Below are 21,866 nucleotides of genomic sequence, written 5' to 3'. Positions count from 1 at the left end.
TCACTCGTGGGGGGGGGGGGGGGGGGGGCCGGCGGAGTGAGAGAGCAGGGAACTCGAAATCTATGGCTTGCGCCTCCCGTCGGCTAGTAATAACTGATACCTGTAACCTGTACTTACCCTACCCAAGCATGTACATGATGTACCGTGGCAGTCACCCAAGTGCCGGCTGATGATGCGAAGCTCACCGCGATTCCCTGCACAGTTACGTATCTGCAGTGCTCTGCGGGTCACCATCAGCCCCGTGCTGCGTCAATTATTGATTCCCTCTGCCAGGAGAGAGGCTGATTGTGGTGTCGATGTCGATATCGCGCAGCGGAAGGTCATATTCACCCTTCCCGGTGTGTTATAACACATCGGGGGTTGTCGTAGAAGCGGTCGTATAGTGCGAGTGATAATACCACTCACTACGAATATATTCCTCTGCGGCAGAGGAATAAGAACGAGTTATAATACTACACGTAATAATATACTGAACGTACGGAGTCATGCCTCTTCGACTAATAGCTCTAGCCCACAATCCCTCCCCACTCTCAGGCAAGAAGATGGACACAGCCGAGGAACCAGGGAAAGGGATCGCCGGCCGCGTCGTCGTCGTGTGTGTGTGTGCGTGTGCGTGTGTGTGGGCGTGTTGACCCATCGGGACAAGGGAACCAAAGATGGCCCATGCTGCATGGGATCAACGACGGGATACAGCAGCACATACGGCAACCCAGGAGAAGAAGATACGGATGCATGTAAATACGAGCGAGCAGCCAGAACAAAGAGAGGGGCGGGGCTAGCGGGGAGAGCGACTTGGCGTACGAGTAGGTACACCTTCCGAGCGCTCGACTTCTGGAGGAGCTAGACGAATCTGTATCGATCATCCTCGTGGCCGACAAGACACCTTGCCCTATGGGGTTATACTCAGCAATTTCAGCGAGTCAAACTGCTCATATAGGGTTGTGATGTGATCTGTGCGACGGGACGAGGCGCCGTGGCTTGAGGTCACGAGTAGGAGGAGTAGCAGGAGGAGGAGGAGGAGGAGGAGGAGGAGTAGGAGGAGGAGAAGAGGGGGAGGGAGACTTGATCCGCGATCGACCATCTTCCTGTCCATTGATGCATGTCTCATATGCAACTTCTCTTCTCTTTCTCTTCTAAAACTTTTTTTTTTTTTTAACTGTCCCCCCCCCCCCCGCCTACAGGCTACGATGCATTACTCTGGATATGGAGTAATATTATTGATCGAGTTGCCGAGGTATATCGTCAGATGACGCCTGCACGGAATGAACCCCATTGACCTTGACCGCGTAATCCTTGAATTATTATAGTGGTACCGCTCCGTATTACAGCATCAATCGATCCCGATGGTGGCCAATGAGCCCTCCCTGCTGAGAATGAGGATCGATAACGATGTGAAGAAGATGAAAAGGACGGGTCACGGAATAGACGGAAATTGATTGTCCAAGAGTTAAAAAAAAAGGAAGGAAAAAAACGACTCATCATTCCATCTACAGGTACGAGGAATAAATGATACGGTTCTCCTCCGTACGAAGTAGTCCGACTTCGCAATGCACCTTGAAGCATAGCCCACTCCATCTCGGCCCTCATTTTCTTCAACTCGGTACTCCCGTCTGGTCTCTGCTGTCTCTGTCCCTGCTGAGCCTCACGAGGTGACGGATGGATGATGGAGAGCACGACGGAGGGAGGCACGAGGAGATGGAGAGGAGGATAGAGGAGGATGGGACTGAGGGGGGAAATCTGCTCCGCTGTCTGTACTCGTACTACTCCGTACAATGTCCCCTGGACTCTCAGTCGTGTGCATATTATCACTCACATGTACGATATTACAAGACGCAGATCCCAGGTGAAGATGTCCGGGTTCTGGGTTCCTGCCCAGAGCAGAGTTCTACTCATCTTAGGAATGCGGTCTAATCTGTACACTTGTCATCATCTCGAGTACCCGCAGTGTGTGCTATTACGATGCAGTGATAGTCGTATATCAACATCAACCTCTGCCAATCTTCGACGATTCTCCGTACAATGACGTGCGTCACCGAGCATTATAATATCCCGTGCGACGTACGGGATCTTGTCTATCCATCCATCCATCTATGTATATATATAATATACACACACACGCACATATATATATATACGCACACACATATATATACGCACATATATATATATATATATATATATATATATATATATATATATATATTTACTATCACTCTCTATAGTAGTAGTAGTAGTAGCAGAGTAGTAATGGCAGCAAGTACAGATATCGAGTATCGTAATGCTCTGTAATCTGTAGCAATATTGCAACTCGACGACGGATGCCTTTATTGTGTGCATAGATTCCGTATCATACTCGCATCATGAAGCAGTACGAATAGCACGTCAGGGTTATTAATACGTCAGGGCTCATATGCCGCCATTTTCCCTCCTTGCAACGAGCACAACCCCGCTCACGTCATCACCACCGCCATCACCGCCGCCATCGCCATCGCCATCGCCATCGGTGCATTTACGGGCAATACGCTGCAAGAGAACGCATCTGGCAAGGCTCCGCCAGGAAACAGCACGAGAGGAATATCAGTCTTGCTGCCGGTAGTCTTTGAGCATTGACCGTCGGGAGGAGAGAGAAAGAAGAAGAAAGTCCGACATGTCGGCCGACGACGCACCCTATTACGACCTCGGCAACTTCCACCGCGGCGTCACGACGTCAGATGCCTCGGCCCAGCTGTGGTTCGACCGCGGACTGGTATGGAGCTACGGCTTCAACCACGAGGAGGCGGTGCGGTGCTTCGAGCTGGCCATCTCGCACGACGAGGCCTGCAGCATGGCGCACTGGGGGCTCGCGTACGCCCTCGGGCCCAACTACAACAAGCCGTGGTCGCTGCTGGGCGGCGACGAGCGGGCCACCGTCGTGGCGCGCACGCACCGGGCGGTGGTGCTGGCGGAGCGGCACGCGTCGACGGACCTGGAGCGAGCCCTCGCCGGAGCCCTGCGGCGTCGGTACCCGGAGCCGACGGGGGGCGACTTCTCGTCCTGGAACGTCGAGTACGCCGACGCCATGGCCGGCGTGTCCGCCTCGTACCCGGACGACCCGGACGTGTCGGCGCTCTACGCCGACGCCATGATGAACCTCACGCCCTGGGCGCTGTGGGACCTGCGCACGGGGGAGCCGGCGCCGGGGGCCCGCACGCTCGAGATCGAGCGCGTGCTCGGCCGCGCCCTGTCCCTCGACGGGGGCAGCCGCCACCCGGGCCTGCTGCACCTGTACATCCACCTCATGGAGATGTCGGCCCGTCCCGAGGCGGCCCTGCCGGCCGCCGACCGCCTGCGTGACCTCGTCCCGGACGCCGGCCACCTCAGACACATGCCCAGCCACATCGACGTCCTGGTGGGCGACTACGCGGCCGCCGTCGAGGCCAACTCACGCGCCGTCGCCGCCGACGAGGCCTTCCTGCGCCGCCGGGGACCCCGCAACTTCTACACCCTGTACCGCGCGCACGACTACCACTTCCGCCTGTACGGGGCCATGTTCTCGGGCCAGTCCGCCGTCGCCCTCGACACGGTCGCGCGCCTGGAGGAGACCGTCACCGACGACGTGCTGCGCATCCGCTCGCCCCCCATGGCCGACTGGCTCGAGGCCTTCCTGGCCATGCGCGTGCACGCCCTGATCCGCTTCGGCCGCTGGCGCGACATCCTCGACCGCATCCAGCCCCCGCCCGACCGGGACCTGTACTGCGTCACCACCGCCGCGAGCCACTACGCCAGGGCCATGGCGCACGCCGCCCTGGGCGAGGTCGCCGACGCCGAGGACCAGCGCCGCCTCTTCCGCTCGGCCCTCGCCCGCGTCAAGCCGTCGCGCACCCTGTTCAACAACTCGTGCTCCGACATCCTGGCCGTCGCCGCCGCCCTGCTCGATGGGGAGGTCGAGTACCGCCGCGCCAGCTATGAGGCCGCGTTCGAGCACCTGCGCGAGTCCATCCGCCGGTACGACGCCCTCCCCTACGACGAGCCCTGGGGTTGGATGCAGCCCGCCAGGCACGCGTACGGGGCCCTGCTCCTCGAGCAGGGGCACGTCGACGACGCTCTGGCCGTCTATGCGGCCGATCTGGGCTTCGACGGCTCGCTGCCCCGCGCGCACCAGCACCCGAACAATGTGTGGGCGCTGCATGGGTACCATGAGTGTCTTGTCAGGCTGGGTAGGGAGAGGGAGGCTGGCGAGATCAAGCCAAAGCTGGATGCTGCGCTCGAGGTGGCCGATGTGCCTATTCGATCTTCTTGCTTTTGCAGGAGGGGTGTCGATTGATGCTTGACTCCGAGTTCACTCGGGCGGGAGTCTGTCTGCCCAGCCTTCCCCTTACGCGACATGATTTTTTATGACCATGCTTACCCCCTTTTCTTGAGCGACATGCTATGATTTCTACCTCGACGTAAAAGTCTCGGTTATCTTTCTCTTTCCCCTCTCTTCTTCTTCTTCTTCTTCTCCTTCTTTCTTTCTTTCTTTTTCTTCCATATATTGGACTGCCTACTTTTTGCTCAATCAGATGGTAGGTGACACTCTCAAGCAAGTGGCCCCCTCACTTCTTCTGCGCCGCAATCCAATCCGCCCTCCCCTTCCAGGCAGCCTCCCTCCCCACCTCGCCAAAGATATCGACGCCCAACCTGGCGGGGAGATTGTGCCGGTGGTTCCTGTCCAGGACGTCGATGCGGTCCATGGCGTCGGCGGGCAGCTGGAAGTCGACAAAGTTCTCCTCGATGCGCGACGGCGTCACCGACTTGGCCAGGACCGAGGCGCCGCGCTGGACGGCCCACCTGACTAGTCACCTCAACCACCACGGGGTCGTTCAAGGGCTTGTGGAAGCCGTAGACGTTGTTTCCCGAGGGGCTGTAGGCCGTCACGTTGATCCCTTGGTCCTCGCACCAGCTTAGCAAGGAGGGCTGCTGGAGGTAGGGGTGGGCTTCGACTTGGTTGACGGCAGGTCGAATATTGGCTCTGTTTTTTTTTGTTTTGTTTTGGTTCTCGGTAAATGTACTGTCTCTCTCTCTCTCTCTCTGTGTGTGTGTGTGTGTGTGAGAGAGAGAGAGAAAGATGGAGGGGGGGAGGGAGAGAGAAACGAAATTTTGAGGGACAAGGGAGGATTAGAAGGGAGGGGGAAGGAGGGGGGTTAAGGAAGCTTACACCTTGATGAGAGATTCCGACACCTCCCTCGTAAAGTTACTGACGCCGATGCTGCGTACTTTTCCCTTAGCCACCACCTCCTCGAGGGCCTCCCAAGTCTCCTCGACGGGCGCGTCGACGACGTGGATCCCGCTGTCGGCCGGGTCGATGGGGGCGCGGAGCTTGGGATCCGCGGGCTCGGAGAAGGCTATGGGCCAGTGAATCAGGTAGAGGTCCAGGTAGTCGGTGCCCAGGTCGGACAGGGACTGGCCGACGGCCTCCTCGACGTCGGCGGCGGCGTGGTGCGTGCTTGACAGCTTCGAGGTGAGGAAGATTTCCGATCGGGGCACCTCCGAGGCCTTGAAGCCGGCTCCCACCTCTTCCTCGTTGTCGTAGGCCGCTGCGGTGTCGATGTGACGGTAGCCGTGCTTGAGGGCGAACTCGACGGTTTTGGGTGACTTCGTTGGGTTTAGATTGCTTTTGATGTGACTGTCCTATCCCCCCCCTTTCCGTTTCTCTTTCTCGTCCTCTTTCTCTTCCTCTTTCATCTGAGAAATCCCCCCTTCTCTCCCTCTCTCTTTCTCTCCCATCTCTCCCATTTACTTAAGAAACCCTTCGTTCTTCATGGCGTCGTACTCACCCATGTTCCCAGCCTCACGGCGGGCATGGGGCAGCTACTATTGAGCTACCAAACGATATGATGGAATCTTCTTCTCTCTTTCTTTTTTTTTCTTCGTAAAAATAAAAACAAGGCCTACAGAGAAACAGTCTACCAGTGTTGAGCCAAGTCAGGTCAGAGGGGGAGCCATCATCTGAATACGACATTCTTGGGCAATATAAGCATGAGATCTATTCCAGGAGAGCCAGCTGGGGGAGGGGCGCAAACGAACCAACCCGCGTCACATTTTCTCATTGGGATACACTTGACCGAGTCCCGAGCAGGAGACATGAGCAAGAAGGTTGTATGTGGGGTAATCTACTGTTGAGCGGCTGGATGATCTGGACGTGTGATGATGACTGCTGCTGATATGGAAATGCTCTCCTCTTCCTTCTCGTTGTCCCTCCTGCTTGCTCTTCTGTAGTCGCTGCAGTTGCTGGGAGTGTGCGTGACTATTGATGCTCCTCTAGATGGTGTTCTACGTGGCTACAAGCTCTGGGCGTGGTGGATTTGCAGAGCCTTGCTTGGTCTGGGAATCTCCATACATGAATGCGTGCTTGTCCGGTGCGATGCAGTAGAATCCATGTACGAAGATGGGTTGATGCTCCGTACATGTACATGTAGGATAGCGTCTAGAGCTCAGGTATGGATAACATTTCTTCCTCATCTTATGGTCTTGACGGCATCCGGTGAAGAAGCTTATGGTGATGGTGATTGATTTGTCTTGTGGCGATGAGTTACTCCGTCTGCGCGTCACAGTGGCAGTGCCGAATTCCCGGTTAGTTGAAACGCGAGGGTCGCGTACGTAAACGTGGTACGAGTCAGATGCTGGCGTGAAGCTTGGCAACAGAGGCAGCCTGACAGGGCGTCAGGTGATCATGATTTCCAATCAACCGTTGAAGATGACCAGGTGAGTTGAGTGAGCGGACTTGTTGCTGTAGGAGAGAGAGGCGAGCAAGACGGTGCAGTGCCGGTCCGTCGGAAGGCGCCTCGGATATTGTCGCGTTTAGAAACGGTCAGGTGTTACCGGCTATTACTACTACTTACTACTACATACAGATTACTACGTGTTGATGTACGAGTATTATGTAATCTGTATTGTGAATGCATATATACTCCGTATAGCAAGTCGCACTGGTACGATTGACTGACCATGACAAGCTGCACTGCACATTGCAGAGACATTCTGTCACCTGCCATTATTAATATGTAATACTCCGTATACTCGTACTTACCCGTGCAGACCTGGAACAGATGCTACAGCAACTGGGACCCAATCAGAGGAGCGCCTGTCAGACTCAAGGCTCCCCTCAGCCTGGGTCCAAGGTATAAGGTACCTGCTCTTCTCGCTCAGGAAGCAGCCTGACGAGAGTACCGGTGACCTACCAGTATCTACGGATTACTTGTAGCAGCCTCTTGGTCAGAACTTAGCGACCTTGGCATCGAGCTCAGGCACATGAGGACAACAAAGAGAAGCAAGGCTACGTACTCGAATTCGTAGATGAATCCTCATCCTTTCCCAACATTCATCGAACGAGAAGCCCACCAAGACACATTACGAGCACAACGCATAGGACCGCCACACGAGACTTCGATCCTCTCACACGTTAACCGCCCAGCAACATCTCAACGTCTGTGACGCCCACCCCTTTTCGACCGTTCAAAACGCGCGCGCGAGCTGGAGCTGCGATAACGGGGCCATCATCCTCGTTCCTCCGAAAATCAACCAACGCCAACAGACAGCACATCGACCGAAGCTATCCTAGCTCTGACAATAGCTTTTCCTCGCCCAGGATGTCTATCCTCGATGAGTTCAGGACTCGCAATTTCAGTAAGTCCCATCATTCCTCCCTGTGTGTGTATGTGTGCGCGCGCGCGTCTGTCTGGGCATGAGGCTAACATGGCTGGCAAAAAAAAAAAGGCATCTACGGACAGTGGTGAGTCGTTACTGCGCCCCGCCCCCGTTCCCCTCCTCGGCCATCGGTTACCAGCCGACGACGATTACGATGCAAGAAGGAGAGGAGGGGGGAATCCATACGCGACGGAAATGGTACGGGAGACCAGCTGGCAACGGCTTGACTGACATTCGTACGCAGGTTCGGCATCCTGTCCATGATCATCTGCTTGGCTACGGGCATTGCCTCCATCTTCACCACTCACCCGCTGCTCATCATCTTTTGCGCCCTGGCCATGTACGTTCTGTCCCCTACCAATACGCTATCTTACATTTTCAGAGAGAGAGAGAGATAGAGAGAGAGACGGAAAATGGCGACTAACGAATCTGCTGCAGCGTCTCGGCCTTCATCATCCTCTTCATCGAGGTCCCCCTTCTGCTCCGCATCTGCCCTACCTCGTCCAAGTTCGATGCCTTTATCCGCCAGATCACGACAAACTACCTTCGCGCCGCCGCCTACGCCGTCATGGCCGTCATACAGTTCCTCAGCACCCTCGTCACCGGCAGCAGCCTAATTGCCGCGGGGGTCTTCCTCATCATCACGGCCATCTGCTACCTGCTTGCTGCCATCAAGGGACAGGCTTTTGTCGGGAGCAAGACGCTCGGCGGCCAGGGTGTCGCCCAGATGATTGTTTGAGAAGCTTCCAACATGGCGCGTGGGAGGCCTCGGCGGATCGCTTCCTACGAGGGATCAGCAGTGTCTCCTGTTTCGCAGTCACCACGTTCAGGTCACTTCTCCCTCATCCTCACGCCAGTAAGCGAACGATTAAATGGGAAAACGAAGTCCCCGAGTTGCACGTACGACGAGGCAAGAGCCGGGAAATGACGTGAGCGACAGCAGCGTATCTTGGTAGAGGATACGAGAAAGGAGGAGGGGGGGCAAAAGCAGGTTGCCAGTTTGTACGAGGATACGACAGTGGTTTCTTTTTCTTCTTCTCTTCTTCTTAGATTTGACAGCTTGGGCCTTACGAAGTGGGATTCGAGCTTTTTGGCGTATTGGGGAGAATAGCTCTTTTTCCTTTTTCTTCCCCCCCCCCCCCGTCCTCTTGTTTGCCTTCCGAGCTCGAAGGGTTTCTCGAGCTTCTCTTCTCTTCTTTCTTCTCATTTTGTAGCGAAAATACCGGCCGGGTATGATGGCACCACGGGGTTGGCGCAAATGTCGTAGCGACGAAGAAATTCTTGATGGTATTACGGACAATGTATGTATTAGTACCGGGAAGCTATCAGAGGGAGATGAAAGCAGCGGCATATGAGCCCGTGGAGTATGTGCGCGCGCGTGCGTGAATATGTGTGTATGTGTGTGCATGTGTGTTGCCGTTGCTGTTGCTGTTGCTATTGCTGTTGCTGTTGCTGTTGCCGTTGCTCTTTTGCTATCATATCAATAGCTGCGACAGTCATATTACTCTGTATTATATATCCCCCAAGCTCTAATATCCCCCAGCTCTGATGCGGGACGAGTATTATTAGTAATATTACATATTATAAGACTCCGCACAGTGAGTTGGCGTAGGAAGCAGAGCACCACTTTTTCTACCCTCGTTTTGGGTAGGTATCATGGACGGATGAGCGAGGAAGGTCCAGTTCACCGAGGAGAAGAGTCAAAAGAGTGGCTTCGAGCTTTGCGTGTCGTTTCACCGAGCATGATGATCCGTGCAAGGCGTATTGAACAGACCCCAAGGGTTCCCTTTCTCGTCTGGTGATGTCGACCAATTCTACGAGCAGAGAGCTTTCCGAGCCCAATCCTGGGCGGACATGTTGCTCTTTTCCCTTCGAATGTACAGATTGCAGATTACCAGCTGAAACGGAGGAGACAGAGTCACGTCATCGAATCACGTATTATTACTTGCCGCCTCCGGCCTTTCCCTTCTGCGCTCTGCGGAAGAGGAAACGGTAAAATGTGGATGATCTCGATGGGCACAGCGGCTAGAAGTCATCTACCACAACCTCGACGGGTTACGCCACTTGAGGAGGAGGGGTGTTGAGGTGATTTTAACCGTGTCTATGACCGGAACTCGGAGGAACGTCCGACATGCTGAACGGACTACCTCGACTCTTGTACGAGCACGTACTTTTTGTGTGCTTTTGCCAAGACCTTTGGACTTGGTCCTTGTGCCATTATACTTAGTATATCGTGGGCGGCCTCACAGGCGGCCTCTCTCTCTGTCTCTCTGTTTCATCGATAGACTTTTCTTCTTCTTCTTCCTCTTCTTCCTTATTTTCCCTCCTTTTTTCTCTGTTTTTTCTTCTTTTTTTCTCAACTTTTTTTTTCTTTCCCGCGTTGGGAGAGAAGGAAGAGACGACTGTCTCTAAAGGAAGGAACATGAAGTACGAGTAGAAAACTCACGACTCGTTAGCGTGGCTGAAGGCTAGAGTATACTAGCATCAGTATTACCGTGACTACGGAAGGCGGTAGGTATTGATACTATATACCATGCAGATAAAGTGGTAAACAAAGGCTCCAGAGGGAGCAATATATCAATAAGGTCGACAGGGTGGGGCTGACGATGCGGGGAGGAGGGAGGTCTAGAGGGAAGGATGATGCCATGACGTACTGCTACGACTTGTCCAAGGGCCAAGGGCCAAGGCACGAGGTTCCGCGGTGCGCCAATGTGAAGCCTGAAAATGGTCAGCCCAAGTTGTACGTGTTGATGCTCGTACTCGTACTCTGTAATGATACTGCAGGCATCATGTGCAAGTGTCAATCAAGCAGGCATTATCAGTAGCAAGTACTCGTACGTCGTATCGCAGTAGGTAATCCGCAGCGTGGTATATCAGTCGTAGCTGCATCAATTTGACCCTACACTCCCCCCCTCCTTTCCCCCACCGCTCCTTCCCCCACTGACAGCTCTGGCGTACAGTGTGTATATAACCACTCATACTCATGATTTCCAGCGGCCATCAGAGCCTATCGTTTATTCCGTGGCCTGCCATATAGGCCACTGTACTCCGTAAGCCCCACGTAAATACAGTGCGTATATCATTGTATCTACCCCGTTGCAGCGGTGACGACGAGAATCCGTCACAGGTAGCGCAGAGGTATCGGTTACGTTGTTGAGAGTACGGCTACGAGCATTACAAAGTATATAAACCATAAAAACCATCTATCACGCCTCAATTGACGCTCTTCTCCCCTCGACGTTACCCCCGGTCGTTCTAGTGAGGAAAACACCCCGCGCCGGTCTTCGCATCATCATCATCGTCGTTGTCGTCGTCGTCGTCGTCGTCCGCTCTGTTGTGTATGTGTGTCTCTGTGTGTTGTGCATCTCCTTGTTCGTATTCGCCATTAGCATCTAATCACGCTTCCTCCCATGTTCTAAAAAGTCTCGACAAGAACGGAGCCGTCCCCTCTTCCCCCCTTTCGTCTTTCATCTGCCAATTGATTGCTCCCAGGTCAATCAATCGATTCTTCTTTGCTGTTGTCTGTGCGTTTTGGCTACGTGGTGTAAGTAGATCGTGTCGTTTGACCCACCACTACCCTCTCTTCCCCTCCTCCCCCTCCCGTTCCCACCACATCACATGCCATATTACTCCCACCTCCAAATGGTAACAGGGTGGCAAGGAAAAAGAAAAGGAGAGGGATGCGACTAGCGTTGCGGCTTCTCATCATTCCTGCAGAGGTAAACGAGATAGCGGAGAAGGGAGAGTTGCTGTCCACTCACCCCCTGTCAGGGCTGAAACTGGTCCTGTTGAAACTGGTCGATACAGAGAAGACCACTTGTGGCTGGCCGCTCTCTTTGGCCTCTCTCTACTCTCTACTCTCTACTACTAGTTATTACTAGTACTATCTAGTACTATTACATGTACTCGTCTCTTGTCAACCGAGCAGTTACACCGCCCAAAGTTTAAACTATCTCGAGGGTCAGTTCCTCTTGTCCCCTTTTGTCTCGTTCTCCCCCTCCAATCGCCTCATTTCTATTACTTCTCCTCTTCAATTTCCTATGGTTTCTCCGCAGCGACTTGGGTGACCTTGTCGTTATTTTATTGCTCCCCTCCACCTCTCTCTCTCTCTCTCTCCCTCCCTCTCTCTCCCTCCCTCTCTCTCCCTCTCTCCCTATCAAACTTCTCCTGTCGCCTCATACCTACAAACAGCCATGACGGCCGCTACGTCACAATCGACTCCGGCTGTGCCGCCGCGCCCCTCGAGATCCTCTGTCAAGGAGAACGCCCCCAAGATCCCCCCGAGACCCGCCAAGAGGGTCGCCGAACGCTCCATCTCCCCCAATGCCGATCGCTTCGCCCCCTCGCCCCTGAACGAGGGCATCATCGCCAAGGGCATCTCTAAGCCCCCCGCCCTCAGCCCGGGCTTGCCCCGTGGCGACAATGGAGACCCCATCGTCCGTTCCACCAGCGTGCCCATGCCCTCTGTCGGCGAGGAGGGCATGGAGTATGGCGCCCTCGACGCCGAACGGCCCGAGGGCAGCGCCAGCAGCGTCAACGACGGCAACGGAGACAAGGACAAGCGGGGCGAAGACGGGGACGATGACGAGGTCCAGGGCTCCGCCGAGTCGCCCGAGCAGACGCGCACCATCGCCCAGGACCTCAAGCTCCACGCCCCCAAGCCGTCCCTACCCGCCACCAGCGCAAAGCAGAGGCTCGCCAGCGTCACACGCACCGACACCAACAGCGCCGCCGCCTTTGGCATCGGCCACACCGCCCAGTCTTCGGAGCACGCCGCCTCATCCGGCGACAGTATCGAGAAGACGAGGCCCAGCACCAGCTTTTCCGCCGTCAGCGACAATGGCCAGCAGTCCACCGACGAGGACCACGGCATCCCCACCATCGGCCAGCGCGTACCCATGAACCCGCACCTCGGCGATGTCCAGGCCCCATCTCCGAGCCCCGAGGGCCGCGAGAAGCACCACGCGCGCAAGCACAGCTCCCACAGCGTGCCCCCGGGAAGCTACGGTCTCCACGGCCACGGCGTCGCCCCCCAGGATAGGCTCGAGAAGGCCTACTACGAGAAGCACCCCGAACTTCTCAAGGATGAGCACGTGCCCCTCCACGACCGCCAAAACGACTACGCCATGAGCAGCAGCGACCTCAACAAGCTCGTCAGAGATACCAAGAGCCGCGGTGCTGGCTACGGTGAGTCCCGCGAGAGCAGGAATCTCCCCTTGCTGGCATCTTGTCAATGTGGCATCTTGCTAATGTACATCATCAGGCACCACCCCCGAGCTCCACGGTACCCCGACCGACGAGGCTGCCTTCCAGGCAAGTGAGGAGTACGCTCGCAAGACTCACCCGGTGACTACACCTCAGAACGGACCTTCATCGCTTGACAAGGGAGAACCCGCCGATCGGACCCCGACCCCGTCTATTGTGGAACCTGGCGAGGACGTAATCCATGTCGATGACCCCGAGCACTCCGAATACCGCTCGTACGGAAGCGAGCACGTTGCCGGAAATGAAGGCGAGGGCGAGTACGAGGCTCCCATTCTGGCGCCTGACGAGGTCGAGAAGGACCCCGACGCTCACCTGCGCCACCCGGCCGTCCAGACGGGATTGGAGCGCCGCGGCAGCGCCTACGACTCGGAGGACGCATCCAGCCGACCAGTTAGCCGCCCGGCGAGCGTGCAGATCAACCTCCAGCCCGAGATCCGCTACACCCCGATGGAGGACGTCGACGAGTACGAGCCCCTGTTCACCGAGGACTCCAACAAGGAGCAGCAGCGCGCCGAGTCGGCCGACGAGAACAAGAACCACAACCACTTCCCCAGCAAGGACATATGGGAGGACGCCCCCAGCAGCACGCACCACACCGCCACGGTGTCTACTCCCGACCTGCCCGAGACGACCAGGAGGCGCTCGTCTGGACACAATGGCGAGCAGCGTCCCATAACGCCAGCCCACGCCTTCGCCCAGCACCAGGAGGAGCTGGCCGAGATGGACGCCAAGAGCCGCCCCGCCCCGACCTTCCTCCCCCTGTCCGAGAAGCCTACCAAAGCTACATGGGCTGACCAGCAGTCGCACGTCGAGCCGCAGCGTCCATCGGCCGGACCTCGCTTCCCCAGCAGGGACCTCTGGGAGGACGTGCCGGAGAGCCAGCTCCATCAGGCCATCGTTCAGACCCCCGAGGGAGAGAAGAAGCCCGAGGTGCCGTCGCGGCCGACGGCCAAGAAGACGCCGTCGTCCGAAGGAGCTTCGGAACGTGCCGCCCCCGCCATCCCCACGCGTCCCAAACCCAAGCCCCCCGTGGCTGACCGCCCCAAGCCGCAGATCCCCGTGCGCCCCGCAAAGGAGAAGCCCCCGTTGCCCAGCCGCCCTGTCGGAGGCAAGATCGCTGCCCTCCAGGCCGGCTTCATGAGCGACCTCAACAGGCGTCTCCAGGGTGGACCCCCGGCCCCCAAGAAGGAGGAGAAGTCGGCTGAGTCGCCCGACAAGGAGACCCCCCCGCAGGAGAAGAAGCCCCTGTCCGACGCCAGGAAGGGCCGTGCCCGTGGTCCCCAGCGTCGTGCCCCGGCTAAGGGTCCCGCCCCTCCTGCTGCTGCTGCTGCTGCTGCTCCGGTCGTCCTCACCCTTTCCACCCCACAGCGTCTCTGGTCCATCGATCCCGAGATTGGCAGCGTGGCTGTGGACGGCGAGGACGTGGTCGAAGAGAAGGAGCCTGTCCCTGCGCCTGTCCCTGCCATATCTCCTGTCAAGCCGGCGTCTCCGGTGGAGCAATCCCCTGTCAAGGAGTCTCCCGCCGAGGAGGAAGAACCCGGCGTCAAGGAAGAAGGATCGCCTGTACCTGAAAAGGAGGAGTACCCTACCAAGGAGGAAACGACGGCATTGGCAGACACCAAATCGGAATCCAGATCGGAAGAGCCGGCTCATACGAACGAGGACGAGGGCGAAAATGAACGAAAAGAAGAGGAAGATAAAGAAGACGATTCAGAAGAAGAGGAGAAGCGAGCAGCCCCAAAGAGGGAAGAGGAGACTCTTGTGGCCAACGCGGCAGGTGAGAGTGTCCTTGAGGCCACTGTGGATAAGAAGGGTGATGTGGTTGAGCCTGTAGATGTGGACGATGCGGTTAAGCCGTAGAATTGATGGGATGGAAGCGTTTATAATGTACTACTAGTAGTATATATACTAGTAGGCTTTTTGTATTACCTTTTTTGTCTCTCTCTTTTTTTTTCCCTGTGAGTATTAATTGGAAAGTATCATTTCTTGGACTGTTATCTCTTATACAACACAGAACAGTAAGATTTTTCTTTGGACCATTTCCTTTGGTTTCATGTAATAGTATTGTGTACAGACTTTCTTGTAATTGACAAAAGAGTGGTGTATATAGTACAGTGTGTGACAGGATTAAGGACGCTTTTCAATTCCAGTATCTCAGAGTGAGGCGAAGAAGAAGGAAGACGAAGCAGTGCTAGATTGCTAGGTATTCGCGACACCATCACCTCCACTTGTCGTTGGGCTGCTCCGAACCCTTACGTTCCTGATCCAGAAGGCGATCGAAATCCCTCTGTGCCTGATCCTGGCTCATCGTCTCGTCCGACGGGTAGCTGTTGGCCTGAGAGTCGTTCCCCCATGAATCGCTCTGCTGCTTCTGCTGCTGCAGGCGCTGTTGCTGCTGCTGATAGCGGCCCTGAGACATGGTCTGCTGACGAATACGGTCCCAGGCTGAGCCGTCGTATTCGTTGCGAGGATCCTGTCGTACACCGTTCCTGGGCCTCATCGACGGGGCGACGGGTGATGCGTCGTCATCTATCTCGTCGACAATGTCGGTGCTGCTAGACCACGCGTCGGCGGGGACTTGCTGCTGGACGGGGGAAGACTGCTGCTGCTGCTGCTGCTGCTGCTGTGGAGGAGCAGTGGGACTAGAAGGGGGGTTGCTCCTCCCCCACGGGTCGTCGTTGGTCTGGGGATGACCGCCGTTGGTAGCATCCCACCCGATGCGCGTCAGCTTGGCCAGCTGGCTGTGGATGTCGACGTTGAGCCCGGCCATGCGGGGGTCGTCGCGGAAGCGGGAGGCGCGGTAGCGGGCGTTGAGGGTGAGGATGATGGGCTCGACGAAGAGCTTGGCGGGGATGGCGTAGCCGATGAGCAGCATGACGGGCCAGGTGTAGCGCGAGAAGCGGTTGGCCTTGACCTGCGGGGGTGGGTTGTTCCAGCGGGCCATGGCGGCCGCCAGGACGGTCGCGTCAACGCCCAGCTCGATGGCGGCAGTGCTAGTCGCCCCGGACTGCAAGTGCTCCGTCACGGCTTCGACCTGCGTTCTCTCCAGCGGGCGCTGGTTCACTCCGGCCAGGGACGCCACCAGGCTCGTCCCCTGCGCGATGAGGCCCTTCTTCGACATCCCGCCCACCAGGAGCATCCACACGCTCTCCCCCGTCCCGCCGAGAGCCGTCGTCACCTGCTCCCGCGCCTGGGCCTCGTACGGCTTTCCCAGTCGTTCGAGGGCCTGCCGCTCCCGCATCAGCTCCTGCTGCATCTCAGACATGCGCTTGCGCATCGACTCGGCGTAGACGAGGTCCTTCTTCTGCCCGTCCCCGCCCCCTCCGCCGCCGCTGTTGGATGAGTCCATTGGGGCGAGATTTGGCCACACGCGCTCGAGCTACACGAAATCTGGAAGGCGTTCTTTATCTGATAGGTATCTTGGCTTGGCAGCAGTAGTATTCAAGCTAGGTTTGGAATGCAATGAAAAGCAAACCAGCTCAATTGTTTCCTTCCCGGGGAAGCAACTTTGCAATGACGCAAACGGCCTCTCTCATGCGGGTGGGTTCCGGGTCACCGAGGCGCTAGTAGCGGAGCTTTATCGATAACATCGACTCCGAGGTCACGTGAAAGTACGTCTCTGACGCGTGGTGGGTCCTTCCATTAATGACCTTAGCGAAGGCAGAGGTGGCGCATAACGTTGGTGCCCCACTAAAATACAAGACGCGTCTGATTCATCCTCGAGACGCGTTGAATGGTGATGATTGCACTACCACAAGGGAACCGGGAACGACTACCTTGACTTCGAAATTGATTCCCCTCTACCTATTCCCAGGTCAGAGCACTTTTTTCCCTCTATTTTCAGGCCATCGCGACCTATGTTTCCAAATAAACAATGCCACTTCAAAAGTCATATTCAGAACGAATTGGTTTATCAAAGGTAAACAACCCCCTCCCCTCCTTCGGGGTTTTCTTCAAAAATGGCTCACAAAATTCCGGTAAAATGCAACAGAGGTCACCATGGCGACGATCAAGAACACATCCTGCCAAGAATGAGCCAGACCCGAGACCGCTGGTGCCAGTGTCGGAGGTGACCAAGAACAAGCTCAGCAAGTTCCAGTACCAGAAGCGAGAAGCCGAGAACGAGGAGGAGGAGAACAAGAAGGCTGAGGGCGGAGCAGTATCTGCGGATGACCAACCCTCCAAGGGCAATGGCAAAGAAGTCGCCGTGACTGCTACCCCGGCAAATCGGCTGACGTGGAGGGACTTCATGGCCCCAGCCACCTCGGTCGAGGAGGATACAAACGTGTCGCCAAACGAGCGCATCATGTGGGACTCCAAACCTGACAAGCTCTATGCCAACGCTTTCTCGCCCGTCATGGCCCGAAAGGGAAGGAAGCGCGCAAGGAGCTCCTCGCCCATCTCGTCGCCTGTAGGTGGCGGGGGCGTCACCAACAAATCACCCGCGGTCAACGTTAAGAAGCTCGCCCAGGCCCTAAGGTCACCGCACACCGATCCGACCCTCGAACTATGGGACCGCTACTCGTTGAGCAAGGCCGGGGGCCAAGTCACACCCGTGGGACTCGACAACCCGGCCCTTGCGCAGCTAATCATATCCTCGTCGCCGGGCCCGTCAAAGGAGACCACGACGGCGGACCACGAGAATTATCTACGCCGAGCCGTCAGCCAGGGACTGCACGGACCCAAGAGGAGAAAGATTGAGAAAACAAGGTCGTTTACAGGAGCCATTGACTCGCAGCGCGAGATGGAGGCCGCCTCAAAATCGTCGCTCGTCACCCACCTGCTCGACAGTGTCAACAGCAGCATCCAGGAGCCCGGAACCCGAGACCCCATCCCCCAAGCGGATCCCGCGGAGCTTCTCACTGGCTCTCCGTCCCACAAAAAAAGGATGAGGGAGAGCACAGCACCATCTGTTCAACCCCAGGTTCCGATAGATGAGTTTTCCGACTTCGGCGATGACGACTTTGACGACGACACCCTCTTGGAACTCGAGGCAAACATCAATGAGCCTAGTCAGGGAAAGGAGTCCAAAACTGAAGAGAACCCTAAGGGGAAGACAGCCGGGGACTCCTTTGACGGACTGGATGACGATGTGTTTGCAGATGCAGACGCACTGGTGGCAGAGGCCCAGACAGAGAAATCTCCCCGGGAACCCTCACCCAGGAAGGCCGCCCCCGGACCTAATCGTAAGATGCCCATCCAGGCTGCGATTAGCGCCCCTGGTGGAGACGACTTTGACGACGAGTTTGGAGACCTGGATGACGACGATATCGATTTCGATGCCGTTGAACTGGCCGCAACGCAGTCTGCGCTAAAGCAAACCCAAGCTTCGGCATCCCAAGCTGTACGTTGGAACGGAGACCCTGTATAGCCCGGCCCTCTGCTAAGTTGAAAGGCAGCCTGGACGGAAGCCCAAGACGATCCAGCGCTATTTAGTGACCAATGTCCTGGAAGGGGAGTACGTTGACAAGTATCAAGTGACCCGACCCGAGAAGGCAAGTTTTTCGACCCTCGACATTCTCAACTCTGTGGCAATTACTAACGGCGCTGTAGATACTCTCTATTCAAGCCGAAAATGGCGACGCCCAAAAGACGGTCCATCTTCAAGGAGGCTGGTTTGACACGCCTGTCCACCGTGAAGCGTATGTCCATGTCATTGGGCAGTTCTCGCCCAAGGGGAAATGCATCGTCGATGATGCTGAAAACCTCCTGATCTTGCATCCGGACCAGCTCGTGTCGTCGACCGTCATTGCCGACTCGTTTAGCTGCATGCGACGTGCAGTCCTGCAGGAGAGGGTCAAGGCTTCAAGCGACGCAACGCCGCCGCTCATCTACGGGACTATCCTTCACGAGATCTTCCAAGAGGCCTTGCTGGCCAACAAATGGAATCGTCCTTTTCTCTCAAAGCTGATTGTGAAGATTACCGAGAATCATGTGGAAGACCTCTACATGATCAAGGTCAGCATGGCCCTTGCTCGAGAACATCTCGAGTCTAAAATGGCCGAGCTCAGCCATTGGGCGTCTGCCTTTGTAGCTTCCGAACCCAGAGTACGTTCCAACACAGGTCGCGGTCATCTTATAAGCTTTCCTCACTGACAGACCTTGGTATAGCCGGACGGCATTGTCGAAGACCGCGGTGGCAAGAAGGGCAACATTGCGGTCACCAAGCTCCTAGATGTTGAAGAGCACGTTTGGTCGCCCACGTATGGTATAAAGGGAAACATTGATGCCACGATCGAGATTGCTGCAATGGACGGCAATGACAAGCGGAGATTGACGGTGCCATTCGAGGTCAAGACGGGGAAACACCCCAGCCCGAACCACATAGCCCAGACGGTGCTCTATACGCTCCTCCTCTCAGACCGATACGACATCAACATCGCCTATGGAATCCTCTACTATATGGAGTCCTCGAGAACGATGCGAGTACCCGCCATTCGCAACGAGTTGAGGCACATGATTATGCAGCGCAACGAGCTTGCATGCCACATCCGAGAACGAAGCGTCCATCTTCCCGCGATGTTCAGGAACAAGCACGTGTGCGGCAAATGCTATGCAAAGATATCGTGCTTCACATATCACCGTCTAGCGGACGACGGCGACGGTGAGACGAGCGACATGCAGGAAAAGTTCGAAGAGATTGTCGGACACCTGACGCCTAAGCACCAGGAATTTTTTGTCAAATGGGAGAATTTGCTCACCAAGGAGGAAAAGGACAGCCAAAAGACCAAGAGGGAGCTGTGGACAATGACGAGCGCCGAGCGCGAGAAGAAGTCTCGTTGCTTTGCCGACGTCATCATCGAGGAGGGATCGGCATCCGAAGACACGGAGAACCCGCGCATTAACCGCTTCAACTACACTTTTATCAAGCACCACCACGCTTCGGGGTTCTCCTTTCTTGAGTCGGAGCTCACGGTGGGCGATCCAATTGTCGTGTCTGACGAGGAAGGTCACTTTGCGCTCGCCATTGGCTATGTCACGGCGGTGCGCAGGCAGAGAATCAGCGTGGCTGTCGACAGACGCCTTCACAATGCCCGAATCCGTCAGCCTGGCTTCGACGAGGTGAACAACCAGACGTTTGCTAGCATTATGGAGGTTGCCCCGGAGGGCTCAACCTCGGACGCTTCCCGTGGCAAGATCAAGCGGGAGCCCATCCGATACCGCCTTGACCAGGATGAGTTCAGCAACAGCATGGCCACGGTCAGAAACAACCTTGTGCAGATTATGTCAGACCAGGTCCCGCAGATGACCAAGGTCCGCAACCTCGTTGTCGACCTCGCGCCTCCCCAGTTCAAGCCCGTCGCCACGCAGTACACGGTTTCGGACAAGGGTGAAAACCTCAATGTGGACCAGAAGGGTGCCATTGAGAAGGTCATGAGCGCGCGTGACTACGCCCTAGTTCTCGGCATGCCCGGCACCGGCAAGACGACTACGATTGCCCACATCATCCGGGCGCTCACTCAACAGGGGAAGAGCGTGCTGCTCACATCGCACACGCACACGGCCGTCGACAACATTCTCCTCAAGCTCAAGTCGGACAACATCCCGATACTGAGACTGGGTGCCCCGGCCAAGATCCACCCTGAGGTGCAGGACTTCGCTACCCTCGCCAGCCTTCCCAAAACGACGTTTGACGAAATCAAGCAGGCGTGGCATGGTACACCCATCGTCGCAACAACATGTCTGGGCATCAACCACCGCATCTTCCAAGAGCGGTCATTTGATTACTGCATTGTCGACGAGGCCTCGCAGATCACACTGCCCATCTGCGTTGGCCCGATCCTCAAGGCGAACACATTTGTTCTGGTCGGAGACCACAACCAGCTACCGCCTGTGGTAAGGAACGAAGAGGCTCGAGAGGGCGGACTGGATATTTCCCTCTTCAAGCTTCTGTCGGACTCGCATCCGGAGTCAGTCATCAACCTGGAACACCAGTACCGCATGTGCGAGGATATAATGATGCTGAGCAACACGCTCATTTACGACGGAAAGCTGCGCTGCGGTACCGAAGCTCTACGACGTCACAAGCTGCACGTGCCGAGGATGGAAGCGCTCAGGCTGCGACACCATGACGTGGCGACTTTAGCGAGCCTCGGGCCAGAGATATACTCCATCTGCGCTGGCCCTACGCCCTCAAGGTGCTGGCTGCGCGACCTGTTGGACAGCGAGGCCCGCGTGCGCTTCGTCAACACGGACACGCTGCAGCCGCAAGTGCGCGAGGAGGCGCACGGCAAGCGCATCGTCAACCCGGCCGAGGTGCGAGTCGTGTCTCAGCTGGTCGAGAGCCTGCTAACGGTGGGCGTGCCGGACAATGAGATTGGCGTCATGACACACTACCGCGCGCAGCTGTTCCTGCTCAAGGAGAGGCTCCGCGTCCACAGCGGCGTCGAGATGCACACGACGGACCGCTTCCAGGGCCGCGACAAGGAGGTGATTGTGCTGAGCCTGGTGCGCAGCAACGACGCCTGCAACATTGGCGACCTGCTCCGCGACTGGCGTCGGATCAACGTCGCGTTCACCCGTGCAAAGACGAAGCTCCTCGTCGTCGGCAGCCTCGACACCCTCAAGGGCAGCGGTCACGAGTCCATGCTCTCTCGCTTCATCTCCCTCATGGAGGACCGCGACTGGATCTACAACCTGCCCCCCGACGCCCTAGAAAGCCACTACTTCGAGGAGCCGGGAACGCAGATCACGGCCACTGCGTCATCGCCGCGTAGCAGCAGAAAGCCCAACAAGAAGATGGGTGCATCGCCTAAGAAGTCTCCAGTAAGAAGGGGAGATTTGGCGACGGCCACCTCTCCCGGCAAGGAGAACAGACCACCTGGTCAGCAGCAGCCCAGGAGGGCTACAATGGGAGAGCGCGTCCTACTCAAGGACAAGCTCATTACGAGGGATATCCTCAATGAAATAACTAATGGCGCATATTAGGGTTTCAA

General features: G+C 56.5%; 6 protein-coding genes across 6 annotated transcripts; 4 read left to right on the top strand and 2 right to left on the bottom strand.

Moving 5' to 3' along the window:
* Positions 1-2,647: 2,647 nt before the first annotated feature.
* Positions 2,648-4,303, top strand: GMORB2_5045 (to TPR Domain; the record flags this gene model as incomplete). The annotated part of the gene is made up of 1 exon (XM_035467019.1): positions 2,648-4,303. The coding sequence occupies one exon, from the start codon at positions 2,648-2,650 to the stop codon at positions 4,301-4,303; it is 1,656 nt and encodes a 551-aa protein (XP_035323031.1).
* A 271-nt stretch (positions 4,304-4,574) lies between these two features.
* On the bottom strand, positions 4,575-5,631 carry GMORB2_5044 (Aldo/keto reductase family; the record flags this gene model as incomplete). Its single annotated transcript, XM_035467018.1, has 3 exons — positions 4,575-4,772; positions 4,822-4,990; positions 5,177-5,631. Coding segments are annotated over 3 exons (822 nt in total), but the record flags the coding sequence as incomplete, so codon positions are not given.
* Positions 5,632-7,607: 1,976 nt separating this feature from the next.
* GMORB2_5043 (uncharacterized protein) lies at positions 7,608-8,404 on the top strand (the record flags this gene model as incomplete). The annotated part of the gene is made up of 4 exons (XM_035467017.1): positions 7,608-7,644; positions 7,735-7,750; positions 7,910-8,005; positions 8,104-8,404. The coding sequence occupies 4 exons, from the start codon at positions 7,608-7,610 to the stop codon at positions 8,402-8,404; spliced, it is 450 nt and encodes a 149-aa protein (XP_035323029.1).
* A 3,454-nt stretch (positions 8,405-11,858) lies between these two features.
* On the top strand, positions 11,859-14,790 carry GMORB2_5042 (Protein of unknown function (DUF3210); the record flags this gene model as incomplete). Its single annotated transcript, XM_035467016.1, has 2 exons — positions 11,859-12,852; positions 12,929-14,790. The coding sequence occupies 2 exons, from the start codon at positions 11,859-11,861 to the stop codon at positions 14,788-14,790; spliced, it is 2,856 nt and encodes a 951-aa protein (XP_035323028.1).
* A 358-nt stretch (positions 14,791-15,148) lies between these two features.
* Positions 15,149-16,279, bottom strand: GMORB2_5041 (uncharacterized protein; the record flags this gene model as incomplete). Its single annotated transcript, XM_035467015.1, has 2 exons — positions 15,149-15,485; positions 15,600-16,279. 2 exons carry the CDS (start codon positions 16,277-16,279, stop codon positions 15,149-15,151), a joined length of 1,017 nt encoding a protein of 338 aa, XP_035323027.1.
* A 525-nt stretch (positions 16,280-16,804) lies between these two features.
* Positions 16,805-21,858, top strand: GMORB2_5040 (DNA replication ATP-dependent helicase Dna2; the record flags this gene model as incomplete). Its single annotated transcript, XM_035467014.1, has 4 exons — positions 16,805-18,234; positions 18,367-18,388; positions 18,661-18,978; positions 19,042-21,858. The coding sequence occupies 4 exons, from the start codon at positions 16,805-16,807 to the stop codon at positions 21,856-21,858; spliced, it is 4,587 nt and encodes a 1,528-aa protein (XP_035323026.1).
* Positions 21,859-21,866: the final 8 nt, after the last annotated feature.

The sequence above is a fragment of the Geosmithia morbida genome (genome assembly GCF_012550715.1).
Source record: "Geosmithia morbida isolate 1262 chromosome Unknown scaffold_3, whole genome shotgun sequence".
Taxonomy (NCBI): Eukaryota; Fungi; Ascomycota; class Sordariomycetes; order Hypocreales; family Bionectriaceae; genus Geosmithia; species Geosmithia morbida.
This window is presented reverse-complemented; position numbering and strand designations above follow the sequence as displayed.